At 40.3% G+C, this 23,770-nt stretch overlaps 1 protein-coding gene across 2 annotated transcripts in view; it reads left to right on the top strand.

The window, feature by feature from the left end:
• Nucleotides 1-12,152: 12,152 nt before the first annotated feature.
• The window catches only part of CRBN (cereblon), a 26,516-nt gene continuing 14,898 nt past the window's right edge, over nucleotides 12,153-23,770 (top strand). The window contains exons 1-5 of one of the 2 annotated variants that reach the window (XM_020284270.2): nucleotides 12,153-12,242; nucleotides 16,510-16,622; nucleotides 17,235-17,437; nucleotides 18,276-18,425; nucleotides 23,275-23,434. In XM_020284270.2, coding sequence (XP_020139859.1) covers nucleotides 12,176-12,242; nucleotides 16,510-16,622; nucleotides 17,235-17,437; nucleotides 18,276-18,425; nucleotides 23,275-23,434 — 693 coding nt within the window. In that variant the 5' untranslated portion in view covers nucleotides 12,153-12,175. Of the gene's footprint in view, nucleotides 12,243-12,974; nucleotides 13,102-16,509; nucleotides 16,623-17,234; nucleotides 17,438-18,275; nucleotides 18,426-23,274; nucleotides 23,435-23,770 lie in introns of those variants that run through there. The other variant, XM_075998445.1, reaches the window with a different exon arrangement.

The following is a 23,770-nucleotide window of genomic DNA, read 5'->3' as shown; positions in this document are numbered from 1 at the left end:
GTAATCTTCCGTTCTAACAAGGGAGTGTTACAGAAGATTCGACAGGTCTTTAATGATTAAGGAGTTAGGACAGTGTAACGAGGAAACATTCTTTCAAATCCCACTCCTATCTAGCGACCTTCCTTATTCTGTGATTCAAGCCTTGAAACTAATGTTTACTTCTTTTCCCATTATAGAGCCTTTCTCTTTTCACTGGGTTTGCTGAAGGAGGATTTTCTCGAAATGAGGAAACTTTTTGTTAATCTATTTGGAGTATGACTTCAACAACAACAACAACAATTGTGTGCATTGAGCACACAGAGGTGAGTGAGGCTTGGCCCCCACCCTCAGCCAGCGTTCTGTAGAGCTGCAGAACCGGACGTGGAAGGATAAAATTTCAAAATAATATTGGTAAATACGTTAGTTGTTTGGAAGACTCAGGAAAGATTTCTTGAACTGAGTGAGGCAAGAAATACTTTTGCAGGAAAAGGGTTAAATTATAAGCATTATTGCTCTTTGTGTTAATTCATTATATCATTGCCCAAGGCACTGGGCCAATCTCTTGTCATCAGCAAGATTTATGTTTGAGTGCTTCAGAATAATAAGAGCTTCAGCACTCTGCCCTTTCCAGTCCAGCCCTGGTAAAGAGAGAGAGCCTGTGGCTGGGGCCTGGCCAATCCCAGGGTTCCCTGTTTTTCCAACAGGAAAGACAGAAATGTAAAGCAGCATGGTTAGTTTGCTGGGCTGGAATATGGTGGCTGCCCAGCCGTCCTCCACCGGGACAGAGACTCCTGCCGACAGGAAAATGGCCGTGTGATGAAGCTCAAAAGACATCAGGCCGGGCTATAAATCAGTGTCTTTCTGGATCCCCTCAGTACAGCGAAAGACCTAGCTCTGCCCATCTAATGCATTCTTGCTTTCTAGAGCAAAAGGCTTCTGTGAGGACTAAGAATTGGCATGAGGACAGTATCAATAAAAAAAAAATCTCTAAAAATGCATCAACCTACATAATGATCACCTAAAGCAAATCCCAACATTTTCTCAACTGTATTAAGTAATGCAATACGAGCAGCAATCCAAAACCAAAGCCAACTTAAGGCAGTGCTGATGCCGTGTAAGTAATGCAACTCCCTTCCAGAAAGTCGTGGCGATGCCTCTGCTTTGCACTGTGCAGTCTCGGTAGAAGCTTTCCAATATTGCCAACACGCGGCATGGCTGCCAGACTTCTTGATAGAACATAAAATTGTAGTCTATAGTAAGCTCTGATAATGCCCTCATTTTGGTTTATAAAAACCACGTTTTATCTATATTTTAACATTTTATCAATACAAAAGTCCTTTGTTGTGCGTCAGAATGAACGTCCACAGGCTTGTATGTTCAGTCCCCTCCCCAAAATGGCATACACTATGGGACACGTTTATAATCTATCCAGGAAGACCTCTTGCAGCCTATAGTGGGCTCATCACCCTATGCTGAGAAACACGACTCCAGATGTAACCAGCATCTCCCTGTTTCCTAGACTCCTTGATTTGGCCTCTTTGGTGTCTGTCTTGAGGGAAGTCACGTAGGACTGCAAGAAGCAAGAGTAAGTCCAGAAATCTACAGTAAGAGAAGGAATCCGGAGGTTGACCCAGGCAGTAGAGGATCAGAGATCAAGTAGACAGGACAAAAGTTAAGGAAGACACAGTAAGTTAAGATATGAGGAGGCTTGAAGTTACAAAGTTGTAGAAACATAAAAGCTGATTGAGACCTAGAAAATCATCTAGCCTGAAACAATCTTTTTAAAGGAGGAAAGTGACTTGTGCTCATAAAATGTAGAGGTAATGCACTGCTCTCTCAAGATAGCTGTAAAGTTCAATGAAAGAACACATGCAAAGCACGCATATCGATTTTGGATCAGAGTAAGTGTTAAACAAGTGTTTGTTCATTCATGAGTGGCAGTATCAGAACTAAGTCTTCTAATTTAGAGGCAAGTGCTCTGTCAGGCTGCCAGAAATCCCAAGTGTATAGGAGATTCATAATAAAACAATGGCAATCTTCAGAGGATCATACTGGGTCCAATTCTAGTCCACTCAGAGGGATTGTGTACATTTCTGTTCAGATAGGAATGAGTCCCAGGCCCAGAATGTGACTCTATCCAGTAAAGTAATTTATTATTTGCTATACTCCTGCAACAATAAAGTTCTTATAGGTAGCACGTGCCATGTTGGGCCTATAATATTATTTATGTGTGTATGTGTGTGTGTCTTATGGCAGATACTATTGTGACCTCTTTGAAAAACATATACCTGCTTTTAAATTTTCTAAATTATGAGGGTAATTACTCACAATTATGTTTATGCATAATTCCTTATGACATCTTGGGAAAATATAAAGATTTTAGAAGCCAGTTGGGGGAATATATTCCAGTATCCAGAGGCAACCATTGTTTTGTCATATTTCATTATTTTGGATGTAGCTTATTTTGTCTGTGCATTTCTTGTCATGTATACATCAGGGTTTTCATTCACAAACAACAGAAACTGACTCTGGCTACTTAATCAGAGTGTTATATTCGAGATTTACAAGGCCGCAGGACAGAGAGACAGAGTTACCGAGGCTGTAATTATCAAAAGGAGTTTTATTGTCTAGCTCGAGCTAGGGTCCGAGCCCCAGAGTGCCAGCGCAGTGGCCTCTTTTCCGGGCAGGGACCCTCCTTTGTGTGCTAGTGCCCTTTTATAACTAAGTTGTTTACACACTGGTCATGCATCCGCCCCCACAGTGGTTCTTACTTCATCCTGCCCCTCATAGGCCCTAACCTATTCTGGGTCCTAGCTGAGAGACTCCGGTTTCCACATTCTTTGTCTTTTTCCTCTGCATCCCATAATGTACTCATAATGCCTTGCGGTTAGCAAACAAGCAGTAAACAGAAGCTGGAAGGTGTCTATTGTCCTTATAGCCCAGTATCTTACAAGAGAAATAATTTATTAGAAAGATATCAGATAACTCACAAAATTTTTATCATTCAGCATGTTTCTACCTGGCATATTTTAAATAATAGTGACGTGAACATCTTGGTGCATAAATTTTTGTCTGCTTTTTGAATTATTTCCATAGGATAGATTTCTAGAAATAAAGAATGAAGGTGACTCTTTTTATATCATGAGAGTCCCTATTTTGGGCCCTTAATTTTTTTTTTTTTTTTTTTTTTTTGAGACAGAGTCTCACTTTTTTGCCCAGGCTAGAGTGAGTGCCATGGCATCAGCCTAGCTCACAGCAACCTCAAACTCCTGGGCTCAAGCAATCCTCCTGCCTCAGCCTCCCGAGTAGCCGGGACTACAGGCATGCACCACCATGCCCGGCTAATTTTTCTATATATATATATATATATATATATATATATTAGTTGGCCAATTAATTTATTTCTATTTTATAGTAAAGACGGGGTCTCGCTCTTGCTCAGGCTGGTTTCGAACTTCTGACCTTGAGCAATCCACCTGCCTAGGCCTCCCAGAGTGCTATGGGCCCTTAATTTTGATTAATATCTTGGATACCTAGTATAAGTCTACAAGTAATTTTTATGAAGGAAAATAGACGAGTGATAAATTCTTTCAGTGCATGCCTGAGACATGTACACTAGAAGACCTGCCGACTGCTCATTGTTCAAATTGTGGCTATTGCTGCAGCCACACACAGAAGTGTCATGTCATGGTTGAAATCTGGACGTTGGGAGAGAAGCCATCATCAGCTACTGATGCTGCCACCACACTGAGTAGCCCTGTGTCCATGCTGAGTCCAGCAGTTGGCTGGTGGCTGAGACCAACCTCTTTCTGAATTCTTCTCCCCTGAGAAGGCCCGTGCACTCCTTACAGGAATGTGTCCACTCGTCTTCCAGTAACCGCCATGGTTCACATTGTTTCTCTTAAGAAAAAATGTACCCAGGGATGCAGGGATGGTTCAACATATGCAAATCTATAAATGCCATTCACCATATAAACAGAAGCAAAAACAAAGACCATATGATCCTCTCAGTAGACGCAGAAAAAGCATTCGACAAAATTCAACACTCTTTTATGATAGGAATACTCAACAAAATAGGCATAGATGGGGCTTACCTAAAATTGATACAAGTCATATATGACATACCCACAGCCAATATCATACTGAAGGGGGAAAAATTGAAAGCATCCCCATTTAGAAGTGGAATAAGACAAGGTTGTCCACTATCTCCACTTTTGTTCAACACAGTGCTGGAAGTCCTTGCTATAGCAGTCAGACAAGAGAGCGGAATTAAAGGCATCCAAATGGGAGCAGAAGAGATCAAACTCTCACTCTTTGCTGATGGCATGATATTATACCTAGAAAACCCCAAGGATTCAACCAAGAGACTTCTTGAATTGATAAATGAATTTGGTGAAGACTCAGGATACAAAATCAATACACAGAAATTGGAGGCGTTCATATACGCCAACAACAGACAAAGTGAGAACCAAATCAAAGACTCAATTCCCTTCAAAATAGCAACAAAGAAAATAAAGTACCTAGGAATATATTTAAGGAGATAAAAGACCTCTACAGGGAGAACTATGAAACACTGAAGAAAGAAGTAGCAGAGGATGTAAACAGGTGGAAGAAAATACCATGTTTGTGGGTCGGCAGAATCAACATTGTTAAAGTGTCTATACTACCCAAAGTGACCTACAGAGTCAACGCAATCCCTATCAAAATATCATCATCATTTTTCACAGATATAGAAAAAATAATTTTATGCTTCGTATGGAACCAGAGAAGACCCTGTATAGCAAAATCAATCCTAGGCAATAAAAACAAAATAGGAAGTATCAACTTACCAGACTTCAAACTATACTACAAGGCTATAGTCATTAAAACAGCTTTGGACGGGCACAAGAACAGGGACATTGACCAGTGGAACGGAACCGGGAACCCAGATATAAAACCATCCTCATATAGCCAACTAATCTTCGACAAAGCAGACAAAAACATACACTGGGGAAAAGAATCCTTATTCAATAAATGGTGCTGGGAAAACTGGATAGCTACATGTTGAATACTGAAACAAGACCCACACCTTTCACTTCTCACAAAAATCAACTCACGCTGGGTAATAGACTTGAACATTAGGTGTGAAACTATTAGAATGCTAGAGGAAAACGTTGGAAATACTCTTCTAGACATTGGCCTAGGCAAAGAGTTTATGAAGAAGACCCCACAGGCAATCACAGCAGCAACAAAAATAAATAAATGGGACCTGATCAAATTAAAAAGCTTCTGCACAGCCAAAGAAACCGTCAAGAGAGCAAACAGACAACCCACAGAATGGGAGAAAATTTTCACAAGCTACACATCCGATAAAGGGCTGATGACTGGAATCTATTTCGAACTCAGGAAAATCAGCAAGAAAAAAATCAAACAACCCTGTCAAAAAATGGGCAAAGGACATGAACAGAAACTTCCCACAAGAAGACAGAATAATGGCCAACACACATATATATAAGCTTCAGAATTCTTTGCTCAAATGAAATCCTGCGTGGAAACATAAATAGACACAACAGATGAAAGCGTAACTATTGAGGTTGACATTCTTATGCTACTGTGTGTGTATATATATACATGTGTAATATGTCTATATTCACATATGCATATATCAATAGTTGTCCATACACACATGTGAAAACCACCAAGTTAGTTCCAGACATTACTAATCCAACCAAATTCCACTTCTTCTACACAGAGTAATAGATTTCTCTGCTCCCTTGAAGTTAGACTGGGCCCAGGGATTCACTTTGGTCAGTGAAATGCTAGTTAGGGTGATGTGAGTCACTTCCAGGCAGAAGCATTTAAGAGGTAGTGTTCAATTCTCCAAGCCTTTTACTTTGAAACTGTCTTTACAAAATCAGTTGAAACCAGGAGGTTAAAGCTTTAATAGAGGCCTAAGTTTTGCAAGGTATAGCTATAGCTAAAAATTAACGAGCTATTGCCCCATAGCCAGCTTCCCTATTATTGCTTACTGCCTAGCAGTCATGTAGCTGGTAATCACAAGGTTTATAACAGGCATCCTCAAACTACAGCCCACAGAGGACATTTATCCGGCCCTCCGGGTGTTTTTGCCACGGCTGCCTTTCCTGCTTAGCAGCTGACTGGTCCTGGGCCCACAGTGCGCATGTGTGGAATGTGCGCTGCACTCTCCAACGGTCTGAGGGACAGTGAACTGGCCCCCTGTTTAAAAAGTTTGAGGACCCCTGGTTTATAACTTCCCTTAATCGCTTTTATAGGTAACATTTCTATTGTGAAAACTAAGATTGCTTTTTAAAGATATTTTCCGGGCCCTATATTCCAATGGGCCCACTGACACCAACTGGACCAGTGGCCCATACGCTGGAATTTAATCATTGCTATGACCCCCACTGAGGAACTGACTCAGTGCAAGACTGCAGTTTCCACATCCCCATGATTTCACCCCCAGCCAATCGGCAAGGCCACTTCCCTAAGTCCTCTTCCCACCAGATTTCCTTTAAAAACCCTAGCCTAGAACTTTTGGAGGAGACAGATTTGAGGAATCGCTCCTGTCTCCTCATTCGGGTGCCCAGTGATTATCAAACTCTCTCTGCTGCAACACCTGCTGTCTGTGTATTGGCTCTTCTCTGCACAGCGGGCAAAATGCACCCAGCTGGCCAGTAGCACCTTCTGCCATGACAATCAGCGATGACAGAAGCACATACTGATGTAGAGGTGACTTGAGATTGAAGCAGCCTAATGTGATCCATCAACAGAGAAGATGGTGTCCCGGAGAGCCACCAAAACCACAGTAGACAGGATTTGAGCAAAAACTACGCTTTTGTTATCTTAATCCATTGACATTTGTTATTGTAACAACTCATGTAACTTGGCCATTGTAAACCCCTACATGCAAGACCAAGAATATGAGGCCAAGGAGGAAGGAAGACATTGAAATAACCCAGCCAAAATTACAGTTAACAACAAGGCAATGAGCAGCACCTAGACTCCTTGCTCCCTGTTTTGTGTCTATCCCTCTGCAATACCCGACACCCCTTTGCTTCCTTAACTGTATTGGTTATTCCACATGGTGTGAGTGAGTCATGAAAACAATTTTGTATATAAGTTTAAAAACCATAAATTGCCCAACATTTTACTATGTTGCAAAATCTTCCCTACTTTACCTGTCAAGTTAGAGATGGATGTAGTGGCAGAAAGTCTCAGTAAATGGCAACTTTAAGTATCGTCACAAATAACCATTTTTTTGCAAATAATCCAACGTGCTTGGGACTTGTATAGGCTCTGGTGTACCTGAAAATATTACCATAACAGTGAAAGTTGCATATAAAGATTTTTTTTTTCAAATCCCCAATTATTCACCATATTACTGAAATAGGAAAGTGAGTCGTTAATAAAATTGTTACCATTTTGCAGGGGCCATGAAATACTCTTACCACCTCTGGTTTTATGCCTGCTCAAAGAGCAGGTTTCCCTGTTTTTCTCCCCTCTAGGACTCCATAAAGCTGACAAGATCCATCTTTCATTCCCTTGTAACTGTGGGATTTATGGGATAAGATGCTACACATTCCGTAGCCATGGCTGCCAGACCCAGCACTTGTTAGTAAGAAGTAGAGGTAAAAAAAAAAAAAAAAAAAAAGATGCATTCCTGGATATGTTACTATTTTTCCTGATATATAGGCTGCTAAAAAAAAATTAAAAGATTTCTTCAGTGGGATAAATTTAAGACATGGGTTGTAGCTTCTGAAGACTAGAAACATGAGAATTACACTGATTATCTAAAGATTTTTTTTTAAGTTAATGACAACTAGAATGATTTTTAAAAAGTTCATGAAAATGGTCCCCTTATGAATGAATCACAGAGGTACAAATAATTTAAAAAGCCATAATTAGGATCCTTTATTGTCAATGGAGGAAGGATGTGAATGTGAATCCCCACCCCCACCCCACCCCGGGCAGGTCACTCAGCCCACATGGCCCTGCCCCAGTGCTCCAAGCACCTTTGTGGCTATCGGTAGGATAAGATGTTGTCCAAACCGGCACACTTTGGAGAATGGAATGGGCCAAGGGATAAGGGCTGGAGGGTGTTCTGGAAATTACCCTTATACAGAAGGCAACACATACCAGGGCAGTCCTGGGCAAATCAGGGAGTTGGGTCACACTGTCTACACACACTCATATGAGCAATTGCAAATACAAATGTCAGCCAGACCCAGGCAAGTAACACACTGTCTGGTTGAGGTCTTTGGCCAACATCTAAACTGGGGCATTGCCACTTAATTGCCAAGACAATTGTTCTCGTGCATGAATTTGACCTATGATTGCCAAATCATCCCATTTTTAAAGAGAAGCTGACAATCAGTATGTGTAGTCTTCAGTTTCTAAATGCTGGCAATCACTTAATTCTAAAACTCAAAATACCACAAAGACCAAACAAAGCGTCATGACTCTAGCTCAAGGGTCACCAGTTTTTGACCTCCGTCTTACAGAGTGGCAGGGGGAACTGCCCTATTGAAAGAGGAAAACTTATAAGGACTAGCACACAGAAAAAGAAAAAAAAAAAAAAAAAAAAAAAAAAGAAAGAGGAAAACTCTCTTGGGGTGACATACATCTGACGCTTACACGTGCTTTTGCCCCAAAGGGGAAAGAACTGGAGGATTTATGCATTCCCCAAATTAATGAATTCAGAGGCCACCAAGCTACTTTCTTTAGGTGTCATCAGCCAGAACTGGTCTCATGACACCCTCTGCTGTAGTGGAACATGGGGCAGGAACAGGCTACCTACCACGGGCCCAGAGCAATGCAACCGCATGGCAGAGTAGACTGCTTCCCCAAGAAAAATCAGAGTTCTTAGCAAGGAAGGAAAGAGGAATTGCTGTTGGGAGAATCGCAGTGTCTGTCACAGCTGTGCAATTCATTCATTCATTCAGCAAACATTTTTTTTTTTTTTTGAGTTAGAGTCTCACTCTGTTGCCCGGGCTAGAGTGCTGTGGTGTTAACCTAGCTCACAGCAACCTCAAATTCCTGGGCTCAAGTGATCCTTCTGCCTCGGCCTCCCGAGTCGCTGGGACTACAGGCATGTGCCATCATGCCCAGCTAATTTTTTCTGTATATTTTTAGTTGGCCAATTAATTTCTTTCTATTTTTTTAGTAGAGATGGGGTCTCGCACTTGGTCAGGCTGGTTTCGAACTCCTGACCTTGAGCGATCCACCAGCCTTGTCCTCCAAGAGTGCTAGGATTGCAGGCATGAACCATGCCTGGCCCAGGAAACATTTTTTGAGCACTTTTTAAATCTCAGATCCTGTTCTTGGGAGCAGAGATCCCTGCCCCCCATCCAGATTTTACATTTTTAAGCAGGTGGGGATGAGATGATTTTAAAAAGTAAGCCTGGTAGTATTTTAGAAATTGATACATGCTTTGAAGGGAAATGAAGCAGAGGAGGAGGACAGAGAAGGGTGAAACTGGGAATAGGGTCGCAATTTGGTATCAGGGAGCCTGGGAAGGACTCTCTAAGGAGAGGGCATTTGATCAAAGACCTGGAGGATATAAGGGAGCAAGCCATGCACCCACGTGGGGAAAGTGCATTCCAGGCAAAGGGAAAGGCAAGTGCAAAGGCCTTGGGCTGGGGTGGGCCTCGCGTGGTTTTGGATCAAGAAGGCTGGTGTTGATGGAGGGAAGTGAGAGCCTGCAGAGCAGTAGTGAGGTGGGTCAGAACAGAACATGGGGGCCCACTGCACATTACAAGGGTCACTGCAAGAAAGTGGCTTGCAGTGAGATGGGGAGCCCAGGAAGGGTACTAAGCAGGCAGTTACATGACCTGATGTGCTTTAACAGCACCACTCAGAATGCTTTGTTGAGAGTGAGCTCAAGGGTAGAAGCCAAGAAACTGGTATTAAGGGTGTTGCAATAATCCAGGCAAGAGATACTCAACTGCTTAGACCAAGGTAGCAGCATTCTTTAATATGTTAAAAAAATAGGAAATACAAAAATAGGGAGACAGAAATCTCTTCTCCCAGTATATGTGTCCCTTGCTGCTAATATTGTGTAGAAGCCACAAATTGAAAGAGCAATGGGCTTCTTCATTCTCATTTTCTCTCGTCTCCTACCAGCCTTAATTATGCACTATTAAAGTTCATTCTTGAGCCGTGAGACAATGGTCTGTGAACCCGTATCCCTCTGGTTTGCAGTGCTCCTTGTCAATCAACACACTCTTGCAAGCAAAAGGAAATGTGAGAAACTCAGTGTGGTATCTTGTTTCAGGTTAAAGTTACCAAATTAAAAATAAATGGGAAATGATCGTGTTTTCCTTTTTTTTTTGGTTTTAATAACCAGGGCTTAATCCAAGCAACCTGCTTGCTTAGATACTTTTGCTCAATGATCATCTGTTGTCATCCCTATAGAAAGATGTAGCTATGGATGACTGAGTAGGCTCTGGAGGGATAAAATGAAGAATGGAGCAGATGGCGAATGTAAATGGAGAGGAGAAAAGGAGGAGACTGGGGAGTAAAAGATACACAGGCGGGGGAGCTCCTGTGACCCTGGAGCAATGCACAAAAGAAGAAAGAAAGAGCGAGTGCTTTTCCAGCCACATCCAGGGACTCTGCCAGACTCCGCTGGGCTTGCAGCTGTCCTTTCTTTTCCAGAGAGTTCTTGACTGACCCAGGGTTCAGACAGCAATTCTGGTGCCACCTCTGGGAGGACCGCTGGAAAGACAGAGCTTCCTTGTTTAGAGGCCAGATGCTTGTTGCATAAAGAAAGTTCTGCAGGTAAGCACAGCTGATTGAAATTCTGCAAACTATAGTGAGACTGATCATGCAACAGCGTCTGTCTCTCACACACATACACGCACTTGCTTTGGCTCATGTTCACACACACACAAACACACACACACACACACACACACACACAGCCATTCCCCTCATTGTTCTGTGCTCCATATCTTCTCTGGCATTCTGGCACAGAATCATCTTCTTTCAACACTAGAGTGATCACCTTGACTCCATTAACTCATCACAATAATATATATATATATATATATATATATATATATATATATGTGATTGTAGATACATTACAATCAATACTATAATTAATATTGCAGACATTATTAACTATAACAAATATGGGAAGCTGTTGGTCCATTCTTATTTCACAGGTGGGTAACTGAGGCTTGGGGTGCAAGTAATTTGGCCAAGACCACAGAGTGATTCAGACACAGAAAGCAGAACAACACAGAATCGATCCACTAGCGGCTACCACGTGGAGGTTTTCAGCTTGTAACTTTTCAAGGAGGCAAATTTTCTGGAAAAAAAATTGTCCAAAATTTCCGGTTGATGTTTTTTCTCTAGAGCAAGACTACTACTTCCTCTCACCCTCTACCCACTTCTAGATGTGTTATCTCATTTAAGGATTTTTCAGTTCTCCTCCTTTGCTGAAAAATGAGGTTGAAAAGACACTAAGAACACTTTTGTCCACCCTCCAAAACAAAAATCTGACCGGCCACAATCGCACCATTATAACAGAAATAGTTTCAGTTTTGCATAGTTGTTGTTTTTGTTTGTTTGTTTTTTCTTCTCAGTGACTTGTTTCTACTTTAAACCATAATGAGCAGGCTAGTTTATATTCTGACAAGTTGCCCTACCAGTCAGTAGCAGGCATTTTTCCATTCTATATAATTATCAAGTATTTGTTTCTGATTAATATGTGTTAATTTTGGAATATATGTATATGGAGACTACTGAAGTCGCTGGGGAAAAAATCAGCTATATTTCAACCACCCTTCGAAAGAAAAACGAATGCATTTTCCCAGTCTCCACATATATTCTCTCGTGTGTGTGTGTGTGTGTGTGTGTGTGTGTGTTAAGACTAGGAGCTAATGCTGTAGAAACATGTTTCTGTTTGCTCCTTCGTTTAAGAACGCTCCGTATGTGACATGTCATGATCAACTGGGTCATGGCAGACGCTGGGACAAGTCACAAGTCGAAGGCTCTGTAACTGTAATGTCCACGCCGGCCTTCAAGTCGGTGGCTGAGCTGCAGTCTGGCCGGCCTGGGCCGGCGCCGCCCGCTGGGGCCGCCAGGGGACGCTGTGGCCCGGTGCGCGGCGGCGGCGCGGCTCGGCGCGGACCCTCCCCCGGCGTCTCGGGCGCCGCCCTGTCCCGTCGTCCTTTGCGGGTAAACAGACATGGCTGGCGAGGGAGATCCGCAGGACGCTGCGCACAACATGGGCAACCACCTGCCGCTCTTGCCTGGTAACCGCCCGGGGCGGGTGCCCGGCGGCGGGCGGGGGGCGAGGCCCGGAGCCGGCGGGGCCGCGGCGGGGCCGGGGAGGCGGGCGGGCGCGCCGAGGCCGGCCGGCCCCGTAGGGCCGCCCCGGGCGGCGGTTTCGCGTCGGCCCCGGTTGCAGAGCGTCCGTCCCTGCCCGGTCGCCGCGGGCCGGCGCGGGCAGGGCGCTTCGCTCCCTAGTCCTCTTCCCCTCCTCGTGCCCTGAGCTTAGCTCCGAGGACGTGCTCGGAAACGGGGGCACTGGTCAGGCTAGCAGCCGTCGGTTTCCCTGGACTCTCCCTTCGACGAGAGTGACGGCTGATAAGTATTAAGCACTTACATCACGTTACGAGCCCTGCAGTAAGCATTTGGCATGCATTTCTGCGTTTAATCCTTTCCACATCACGATTCGGATTCCGATTCGGTAGGCGAGAAATGAATTGGCAGATTGGTTCAGTGACTTGCCCAAGGTCACACAGTCGCAGAGCCGGGACTCCAACCCGGGTTTATCTGTCAGCATAGCGGGTGTCTCTTAACCCCTTCTCTGTTTAGTCTGTACTTGTCAGTATTTGGTCTGTTTTTCTTAGGCATATACTTAGTTAGACATACACAAGTGTGTGATGTTAAACTCAGTTTTCTCTTCCCTGTGTGTTTTGTGAAATTTTAGACCTTGGCCTTGTGTTGGAACACTGAATAGAGAAAAGGAATGGAATAATTGCACAAACTTTGTATGGAATGCTGTAGGCAAGAGATGCTTTCCAAGAAGTGTATCATCCAGACTGAGACTGGCTTGCTCCCTTCTCTATATGCCAGGCAGTATGTTAGGTGTTGTGGGAATGAAAAGAGGTATGATACACAGTCTGGTACTTGGTTCACAGTCCAGGTGAGGCTACTGAGAATATAACTAGCAGAGGCAGGTGATTTAGGGCCAGATAAATGAATGCTATTTGGTGGTTCAGAGGGAGGGACGGATTGTTCAGGGGTCAGAGGAATTGGGGAAAAGCTTTGTGAGGTCGATCTGGAAGCATCCAAAGCCATACACTTAGGATAAGGTTGTGGAAGATGAGGCCCAGGAAGAAGGTCGGGTCTAAGTAGTTGGGGAACTTGCGTCTCTTACCAGTGAGGTTGGGTTTTTTTCTGTAGATTGCCAAGAAACAATACTGGGTTTCAGTTAGTTGCCTAAGGAAAGCTATGCTTGCAAGATTAAGTTGTTCACTCGGAGTAGCATGGATTGAAAGAGGAAGAGACTGGGAGTATGCCCACCATCTAGGAGGGAACTTTTCTATAAAAATAAACCACAGAATCAGTGGTGGTTCTTGAAGCCATCCTAACTGAATTTACATAAAGGTAAGTGTGCCAGCCTTCAGCAGAAAAGCGGGGCTGTGTTTTTTATTTTCTTCAGAGAAATCAGTCCCACTTTGCATGTGCCAAATTCAGTGTTTCAGGGAGAATGCTGAATAGGAGAGAGGATACTGATGTTCTGTTGGCATTCACAGGATGCCTCTGCATGAGATGAGTCATCAGACTTCATCCTGGTAGCTCTAAACCAGGGTTCCTCAAAACTTTTTAAACAGGGGGCCAGTTCACTGTCCTTTAGACCATTGGAGGGCCGGACTATAGTTTAAGAAAAACTATGAACAAATTCCTGTGCACACTGCACATATCTTATTTTGAAGTAAAAAAACAAACTGGCAAAAACACCCGCATGTGGCCCACGGGCCATAGTTTGAGGACGCCTGCTCTAAACTGTGTTTGTTTTCTCAGGAAAAAAATCAGAGGTGAGAGGGCCCAGAGGTGTTGTAGATGTAGCAATAATACTCTCCGATTATATGTGAGTTTTTTAATTTGTACAGAAACATTGGATTGTCCATAAATCCATGTCGCATGAGTTGTTTTGAAGAGTAATTTTCTTTAAGTGCTCAGGAAATAGCTTTATATTTGAGATGTGAAGAATCTATCCTGGCCAGATGGAACATTAGTAGATAAACATAGCAGAGTCAGGGGAAGTGGGTTTTAGCCATATTTATGGGAAAGGCTACTAAGGAAATTGTTTAGAGACTAGACTAAAATTAGAAGAGTTAAAATGTTAACTTTAAAAAATATTAATTCCAGCCTTTGAGCTAATAGTTAATCTTTTAAACTTTCTGTATTAGAGCAGGAAAGTGGGTCTCACCACATGCTAAGTGAAAGCCGTGCGTTCAGAGTTATAAATACAAAGAATTAGATGCAGAACATCTTTCTCCTCAGTTTAGATTTTTCTTTATCTCTTTGTGAAACTTACATGTTCTTAGGAAAAATTTATATGAAGTGATAGACCATTGACTGTTTGCCTATAAGTTGAAATAATTGATAAAGCCTTATATCCAAGAATATATAAGAATACATAGAAGGTCTATAGCAGTTACCATATTGAAAAACATTTGTGTTTTCTGTTTCTTAGGTAGAGGTGGTTTGACTTAAATATAATGATATGCATAAAAGAAAAAAAATGACTGTTTTGTAAAGACATTTTATCTTTTTAGGTGTTTAACTTGGGGCATTTAAAAATATATGAACTGTGAGGTCAGAAAAGAGATTATTCTTTATCATTAATCTAGGCCAGAGTTTCCTAACCTCGGCACTCGTGACATTTTGAGCTGGAAATTTCTTTGTGTGGGGACTGTCCTGTGCGGTGTGGCATATTTAGCAGCACCCTGGCCTCTTCCCACAAGATGCCATTGCAGCTCCCTTAGTTGTGACAAATAGCGTCCCCTGAGGGCATGATCACCGCTAATGGAGAATCCCTGGTCTAAGATAGGAAATTTACCCATAGTCGGCATGAAAAGGACGGACTCCCACTTAATAGAATAGCAGCTGTACTGTGTAGCTTTTTCTGACTTTCATCCCTGTCGTTGGTAACATCAGCTTTATAAAACAGATCAGCTTAGTTTTCATCATTTAAAAAATGTGTGGAGAAAGCCTTCTAAGACATTTCTTTTAAACTATGCTTCATGCTTCATGCCAGCTTTATTTTAAACCTAAAATTACAGAGCAAAATGTGTATGAGAAGGTTTACAAACATTTCATTTTTAAATGCAGTCAGCCAGGGAAGTGGTGTCACTGGAAAAATGTTATGAAAGTCTCCCAGGTTATGGTGTTATCTTTTTTCAGTTTTAATTAACAGATCTTCTTGCTTGCTTTATTTCTTTTCTTCCTTTCTTATGAAGGAACTGTTTAAAATTATAAGTTTGAAAGAATCTTTGAGATGTCTTGTTCAAGCCTGTCATTTTTCAGAAGAGGAAACTAAGGTTTAATCAAGTGGAATAAGTTGGCTAAGGTTAAAATTAGTTACTAGCAAGGGAGAAGGGAAATATCTCTCATACAGAAGAATGACAAATAATTTATATAGATAGTTCCCCTGCGAGGCAGTGGAGCACAACTCCTCGCCCTTAAGTGTAGGCTGAACCTAGTTATTGGCTTCCAAATAGTATGATATGAAAAGGGGGAGAGTAATTTTACAGTGGAGAAACCTGACAAAGAACTACCTCAGCTGGGTGATCAAGGTTAACATAAGCAGGGCTAAGTCAAGTTGATAGTATGTACGCTTGACATGCTGTGAAAATGGCACGTCACTTTTGTGGTGTTCTTCCCCAAAATACATAGCCCCAGTCTAATCACAAGAATTACACCAAACAAACCCTAATTGAGGGTTACTCTGCAAAACAAGCTGGCCAGTACTCCCCAAAACTGCATCAGGAAAAAGGAAAGTCTGAGAAACCGCCCAGCCCAGAGGAGGCCAAGGAGATACGACAGCTGAATGTAGTGTGGTGGAATGGACGGGTTGCTGGAACAGAAGAAGGGGCTTGGGTTAAAACTGAGGCAATCCAAATAAAATGTGGAGTTTAGTTAATAGTAATGGGACGATGTTGATTCCTTAGTTGTACCATACTAATATAGGATGTTAGCTATAGGGGACAACGGATGTGGGCTGTATGGGAACACTGTACTATCTTTGCATCTTTTCTGTAAATCTTAAGCTATTCTAAAATAAAAAGTTAATTTGTAAAAAAAAAAAAAAAAAGTAGCTAGTAATAGAGCCCAGCATATACCCTAGCCCTCTGGCAGCCTCTCCGCAGTGCTGTAGAGCTACCAGTTGTATGTAGTGTTTAGAAGAACCCCTTTGCTCAAGAAGAAATTATGTATTTGAGAGGGTGCATAGCTTTGACATTTTCACATATCTTGTTTTTTTTTCCTTACGATACTGTGTTTCTATAGCAGAGAATGAGGAAGAAGATGAAATTGAAATGGAAGTTGAGGACCAGGATAGCAAAGAAGCCAAAAAACCAAATGTCATAAATTTTGACACCAGTCTGCCAACATCACATACAGTATGTAATTTAATAACAGATCTAATATGATATACATGTAACTATTAACGTCAGTTCCTAAAACCAAGTGACTTATGTTAGCATTACTGGCTTTTACTTCTCTCTAGAAACTGTGGATGAGGACATGGCTCTTTGCCATTAGATAAACATATAACTATAATTTTTAAGCAGGTTAATATTATGTCCTAGTGTAATTGTTTTAAGGAATTATTGCTCTCCTTATGGTTTTGCTAGTAATTGCGCTATTAAGTACTTACTCTCTGTACTACTAGGTACTGGGGTGTTATTTAACATACTAACATTTTATACTTGTCATTTGTGATATTTGGACATAGAGATGTTTCTTAGTCAAAATAAAATATTTTGAATTAAAAAATGCTCTTGAATGTGAGAGATTCTTCATAAATGATTGGAAATTCTATTTCTAAGAGTAAAAATTAGATTAAAAACTAGCTCTTCATGTGGTATGTTTATATACCAAGTTTATTATTTAAACAAATATTTGTACCCTCTGTTTATATTCTTTTTATCTGATTTGTTCTTTAGTCTGTTGAGCTTGTATTTTTGCTACATATCTATCCTGACACTGTACCTATGTATGTTCTTAAATAGTATCTGGGCTCTGACATGGAAGAATTTCATGGCAGGACTTTGCATGATGATGACAGCTGTCAGGTTATTCCAGTTCTGCCACAGGTGATGATGATCCTGATTCCTGGGCAGACATTACCTCTTCAGCTTTTTAGCCCTCAAGAAGTCAGTATGGTTCGGAATTTAATTCAGAAAGATAGAACCTTTGCTGTTCTTGCATACAGGTAAAATATTAAGAGTAAATCGCTTAACACATTTCCCCCCATGTGCCATGGCAGGCAGCAGAGGTCAATGTTGAGGCTAACGCAGACTATTATTTTGCATGTATAGGAGAGGTCGGGTGAGAACGTGAGATAAAGAATTTTGTGTAAAATTTTGAAAGTACAAGTTGGAGTGTTTTTGTTATTTTCATTACCATACTAAATCAGACATTTATCTTCTTGCACAATTTAACTTTCTGGTATTTGAGAAATTTTTAATCATTAATATTTAATGGAAAACATTTCTGGAATCTTAGTTTCAAGAGCTGTCTTTATCCAAGGAGAAACAGGGCTTTCCTATTCTAACGTTAAGGATTACTTGTCCAAAAGTGTGATTTGTTCTTTCCTTCTCTTTCAAAATTCACAAGTTGTACAGTTCCAAACCAGTGGCAAATTGAAGCTGAACTTCAAGTATCCCACGGCAAATGTAGGAAATCTGTGGTAGAAGCAGGAAATAAGTACAGGAAGTTCCCCACCCTAGTACAGTGCTGCTAATCAGCAGAAACGATGATCTAACAAAGTGAAAGAGGGCTGATTTGGGAAAGGAGAGTTTAAAACCTTATCAGTCCTAGATCATTTTCAGTGACTAGATATCTATTCTTTCCCTAAAGTGCTCTCATTTTACTTCCTGAAGCCTCCTTATATATCTCACATGTGGTTTTTAAATAAATAAAATTATACTAGCTTTGCAATGAAGGTTGATTACTATAAATTGTTTTTCCATATGTATTGCTTTTGCCAACTTTACATATTTAAAAGTCAAATGTTCAAAACTCTTTCCTTTTAAATTTTATCTTGGAAGTAACATACAGGAAAGGGAAGCACAGTTTGGAACAACAGCAGAGATATACGCCTACCGAGAAGAACAGGATTTTGGAATTGAGATAGTGAAAGTGAAAGCAGTTGGAAGGCAAAGGTTCAAAGTCCTTGAGCTCAGAACACAATCAGATGGGTAAGAAATAACATATATCTTAAAGCTTTGTGAACATCTTATAATGAAATGGTTTTACATTTTCTCTATTCTACTGATCCTTTATATTTTTTAACTTTTAACTCATTGTTCTTTTTCCCTTCGAAAATAGTGGTTTTCAACTTTTCTGTGCATAAGAATCACCTGGGAAGTTTTTAAAACTGTAGAAGCTTGAGGTCCACCCTCATCTCCCAACCCCTGAGAGTGATTTGGCCTGGGATGAGGCTGCAGCATGTTTTAAAAATAATTTTCAGGTGATTCGAATGTCTCTCCAGGTTTAAGAACAGTATCGTAAACCCAAAGCGAAGTATCATTTGGGACGTGACTTCTTTGGGATGGAGGACCTCTCTTCGGCCTGTAGTAAAGTGGGGAGACCAGAGGCCATGGAGCGCTCGGTGCTCACTGGACAGCTGCGGTGTTTGCGGCATTCTTGTGATTGATGTTTGACGCCGTGCTGGCTACACCCACCAACTGCTCCATTTGAGCTGTACAAGCCTTTAGTATTTAGTGCCCCTCTCCAGTGTGAATTTTTTGGCACCCAGAAATGCTATTTACATAACAATTATTTACTAATACTTGTCTCTGCGCCTTATAAAGATTAGGAATTCCCAGAGCATACTGTTTTAGCAGTTACTCATTTTGACACAGCTCTCATGGTTAGGTTTTTTCACAAGTTCAAGGAATACTATAATTTTTTTTAAAAACCAGTTTACCTTTATTCTTTGTTAAAAAACAACACAAAACAAAGCATTTATCTTGATCATTGGATGTTATTTCTAACGAGAGCGGTTCTCAACCTGGCACACCGACTGTGAAGTCTTACAGATACAGATACTCGGATTCCACCCAGTCCTAGTGAATTGGTCTCTGATCTGTAGCCAGAGTTGAAAATCTCATCAGACTTCTGTGTGTTGCACAGGTAATATCTTCTGAAAACATGGAAATTCAGAGTTTTGGTTATTTGGTGGATTTTTTTTTTTTTAAGTTAAAAAAGAATGGAACTGCATGAGGGAAGGAATTTTTTGTCTGTTTTCTTTACATAGTGGGCATTTCTAATTATTGAATTATGAAAATATAGATGGGTCAGGCAGCCTTTTAGGGCTAGAGAAAGTGTAGAGGAATGTGGGATGGGGTTGCCAAAGCTCTTATGGGGTTTAAGTTCTCTCCTGGTACTTCTCTGGAATATTCATTGTGCAAAACTCTTACAGCCCTTACCACATTGTACTTTCCTTATAGGATTGTTTGTCTCTCTCCCTCAGTAGATGAGCTGCTTGAGAACAGTGAGTGAGACTTTCGTATGTTCTACATTTAGGACCGTAAATGTTTCACGAGTGAATGAATGAAAGGATCTCCTATCTCCTGAGGGCTCTCCATGGTGATAGTCAGCAAACTGTTTTGTTGCTGTGGATTTTTCTAACAGTTCCATTTTGAAAGTACTTCTTATCCTTATACAATTTTGATTATTTGTGAATACTATTTTCCAGAAACCATAAAAGAAAATCATCTTGGGGAAAAGTGTGTTTTTCAGACTATCTTGACATCAGTACATTTTAATCGTGGAAAACCTCTTTTGAACACAAGATGGCAGTAGATCATTAACTTTGAAAACAAATCAAGGAGTATATGTAACATCAAACTGCTGGGTCTGGACTAGACTTGGAAAGGGCACATTCTCTGTAGCATTCCATAGACCCACTGTTAAGTTCTCTCATTAAGGCGTGGCTGTCTTAATTTAAAAGGCCCCTTTGGAATATGAGTTCTCTGTCTCTACTGTTCCTCTGGTCCTGTAAACACCTTGGTGAAGTTATGAAAAAAAAAAAAAAACCATGAATTTAATCTAGTTCAGTCTACTCTTTTTTGAAATAAGGAAGCCAAGTACTAGAGAGGTTAAGTAATTTGTGTAGAGTCATACAGCTAGTAAGTGACAGAGCTGGTTGGTTCTAGGACTCCTGATTCCCAAACTAGTGCTCTTTCCACTATACCAAAATTTCTGCATAGCACACTTGAAACTCGAGCTAGTTTTCTTTTCTGCAGTAAAATCTCTGCAGAATCTCACTGTAAGACTCTTCAGAAATTCTGGAGTATTTCTTAGCATGTTACAGAGGAGAAGGGGATTACTTAATTGGAATTACAAGAGAATACCCCTTACCTGTCATAATTGAGACCAGTAATTGTTAATCAAAAAAGCTAACTTGGCCTAGCACCATGGCTCACGCATGTAATCCTAACACTCTGGAAGACGGAGGCAGGAGGATTGCTTGAGCTCAGGAGTTCAAGACCAGCCCAAGCAAGGTGAGATTCCATCTTTACCGAAAATAGAAAAATTAGCTGGGGATCATAGTGTGTGCTGGTAGTCTCAGCTACGTGGGAGGCTGAAGCAAGAGGATTGCTTGACCCTAGGAGTTTGCGGTTGCTGTGAGCCACAGTGACGCCACTGCACTCCAGCTAAGGTGACAGAAGAAAATTAAAGTTAAAGCTGGGAATTACAAAAAGTTACACATACATACCTTCAACATTTTAACTTAAAATTTATAAATGTATTAATTCATTTTTCATTTGACGGAGAGACAAGGTCTTTTCTTTGAAGTGGGTCTTTAGATTAGAGATGGCTGTAGACTTTCTGGCACTTTCATTCTGTATCATCTATCTATAGTTTATACTTAGTTTTCCTTTAAAGAGAGATTCTAAAGATAGTCACAAGGCAATTTGAGTGCAGAATCCTTCCAGATTTGTGTAATTTTTTTCCCTACTATTAGAGCTATCTGTCCCTACTTTGAAAGCAGTTTTTTATGTCTGTGTTCCTTGAAACAATTTTATTTTTATATTCATATTTCACTGGTTTTGTAACATTTATATAAATTACGTTACTATAATCAGATAACAACTGCCAGAAACAGGTTGGGAAGAAAAAAAAGTAGCTTATAGTAAAAACAAAACTCAGCTGCTGGGGGAAGAACCAGCCCTGTATGCATGCAGCAGACCCTGGGCATATTTGACGGGGCTAAAAGAGAGCGCTCTTTAATTCTGCAAGGCAATTTCAGACAGCTTGTACTGAGAATAATTATTAACATTATCTATAAGCCAGGAGTTTGATAGCATTATTGTTTTATCATAATAGTATAATGTCTTATGCTGCAGTTGGGTAAAACATAATTCTTAATCCAGTTACCGATAACCTTAAATAAGAATCAGATTTTTAAAAATTTCTATAGGATGGTATATACTTTGACCTTAAGAATATAATTATCAGGTTATTTATGTTCGTGTATCAGGTGAAGAAAATTGAAATTTGGTTTGTTTTCAGTGAGCTCTAATAATATAAGAACATTTGACCATAGTTTGAACATAGTAAAATATTTTAACATTTTCCAAAGTCATAAAAATGTTAAATTTTCTGAGTATTTCAACCACTTCGGTACGAGCGTCGACCACAGTTGACAGCCACAGATGAACGTGCACAGTGACTGTAGCCGACAGCCGTTAAGAAGGTGCACCGCCAAGCGTTGACTTTAGTCTGTAATTTTGAATTGACTTTTCTAATTTTTCATTTATCAAAATAAAATTGTGAACATTTAAAAGTAACGTAATGAAAGCATATATGTATATGTTACCTATTCTGATTTACATGACAAGTAAAGCTGCCTGTAAAGTAAAACAAGCTTTCAGTGCTTTCAAGCTTTCCTCATCACACAAGAGCAAAACGGATTCGTTGTCAATGCACAGCACAAGCTATCGTGCGGACTGTGAGTGCCGGCTGTGGGCAGGCAAAGTTTTGCGGCCGGTGAGCACCATACCGAAGTGGTTTAATGAGCTTGCAAGGAAGGAACTAAAGTTAATAGGATGAGTCTAATATCATGAAATTAACCTTAGATATTTTCAGACAAACTTGGTAGTTTTCTTTTAATCAGTGGCAATATCAGAATTTCATTCATAACATTTTGTGGTCAGAACAGTAGTTATGAAAGAACACTTTAGAAGTCGTAAATATAACTAATAATGAAACAGACTTTTAATATATTTGAATTTATCAATCTGACAGTGTTTTGCTCTAGCATTTGAATGTAGTTACATGCTTAACATTTCAAAAGCTACACTCTAAGAGATATAATGCCTCCTCATAGGAAAGTAGCTCACAGGTTCAAATGTCCTGTTTGCATTAGTTTGTGATGCTTGCAATTATGACATTTTCAAGTAACATTTTGGAAATGATGACTATCATAAGAATTTAATTTTTAAGTGAAATAGATAATATGTATATTTTGATCCTTTGAATCTTAGAATGTTAAAGTTAAACTTTTAAGAATGAGAAAAGGAACACACACAGAAATAAAAGCTACATGTAATTCCCTAGTCTTATTTTAACTCATCCCTGTAAATGGCTTCTTGATTTTTCTCTTCATTTTTCTATCTGTTCCTCAGTTTGCATGATTTATGAGAAAGGGTAGGTGTAAGAGTTCGGCAACAAGGGGGGGTTGGGATATCTAAGAATGTCTAAGAAATTAATTTATAGGTATCAAGCAGTAGTTGGTTGTATGTTTTTTTAATACTTTGTTTCATTTATAGACTCTGTATTTATCTGAAATGTAAAGATCTCCCTTTCCATTCCACAGTGAGATTTAAAATATATACCTTAGGTTATCTTTGGTTTTAATGTTGGTATGATTTATGAAATAAAGTTATTTTCTGAAAATGTCTTAACATCAGCATTTGATGAATATGTTTAAAAAGAAGACTTTGAAAATCTTAGTATTTAAAATTATCAATGTTTAGAAACTTATAGTTTGAGTTAATCTTAAAAATGGAACACCATTCTTGATTCTCTTTATTTTAGAATCCAGCAAGCTAAAGTGCAAATTCTTCCCGAATGTGTATTGCCTTCAACCATGTCTGCAGTTCAGTTAGAATCCCTCAATAAATGCCAGATATTTCCTTCAAAACCTGTATCATGGGAAGACCAGTGTTCCTATAAATGGTGGCAGAAATACCAGAAGGTGAGAAACTAATTTTCTTATGCATCTTCAAAAACTACAGACAGGTTGCTTTTTTCCTGTTTTAAGAAAGAAACACAAACAACTCTCTTGATTCATTCCCCAGCCACCTTCTGTGGCAATATCCTAGCTGCATTTGATCATAGCTGGAGCTTCTGAAAATTTCACAGGCAGCTATTTCTGTAAAAGCAGTTTGCAAAAGTAGTAAAATGTCACATAGCTATCCTTGATATTATGCTTATCAGTTATGTATTAATAGCTTATAATTTTTAATTCCACAGGAATCTCTTATCAAAATATGATCAGATCAGATGCTTGGCTCTTGAGTCAAAAATGTAC

The sequence above is a fragment of the Microcebus murinus genome, chromosome 28 (assembly GCF_040939455.1).
Source record: "Microcebus murinus isolate Inina chromosome 28, M.murinus_Inina_mat1.0, whole genome shotgun sequence".
In the NCBI taxonomy this organism is placed as follows: domain Eukaryota; kingdom Metazoa; phylum Chordata; class Mammalia; order Primates; family Cheirogaleidae; genus Microcebus; species Microcebus murinus.
The sequence above is the reverse complement of the archived record's forward strand: the minus strand, read 5'-3'. Positions and strand labels throughout refer to the sequence as shown.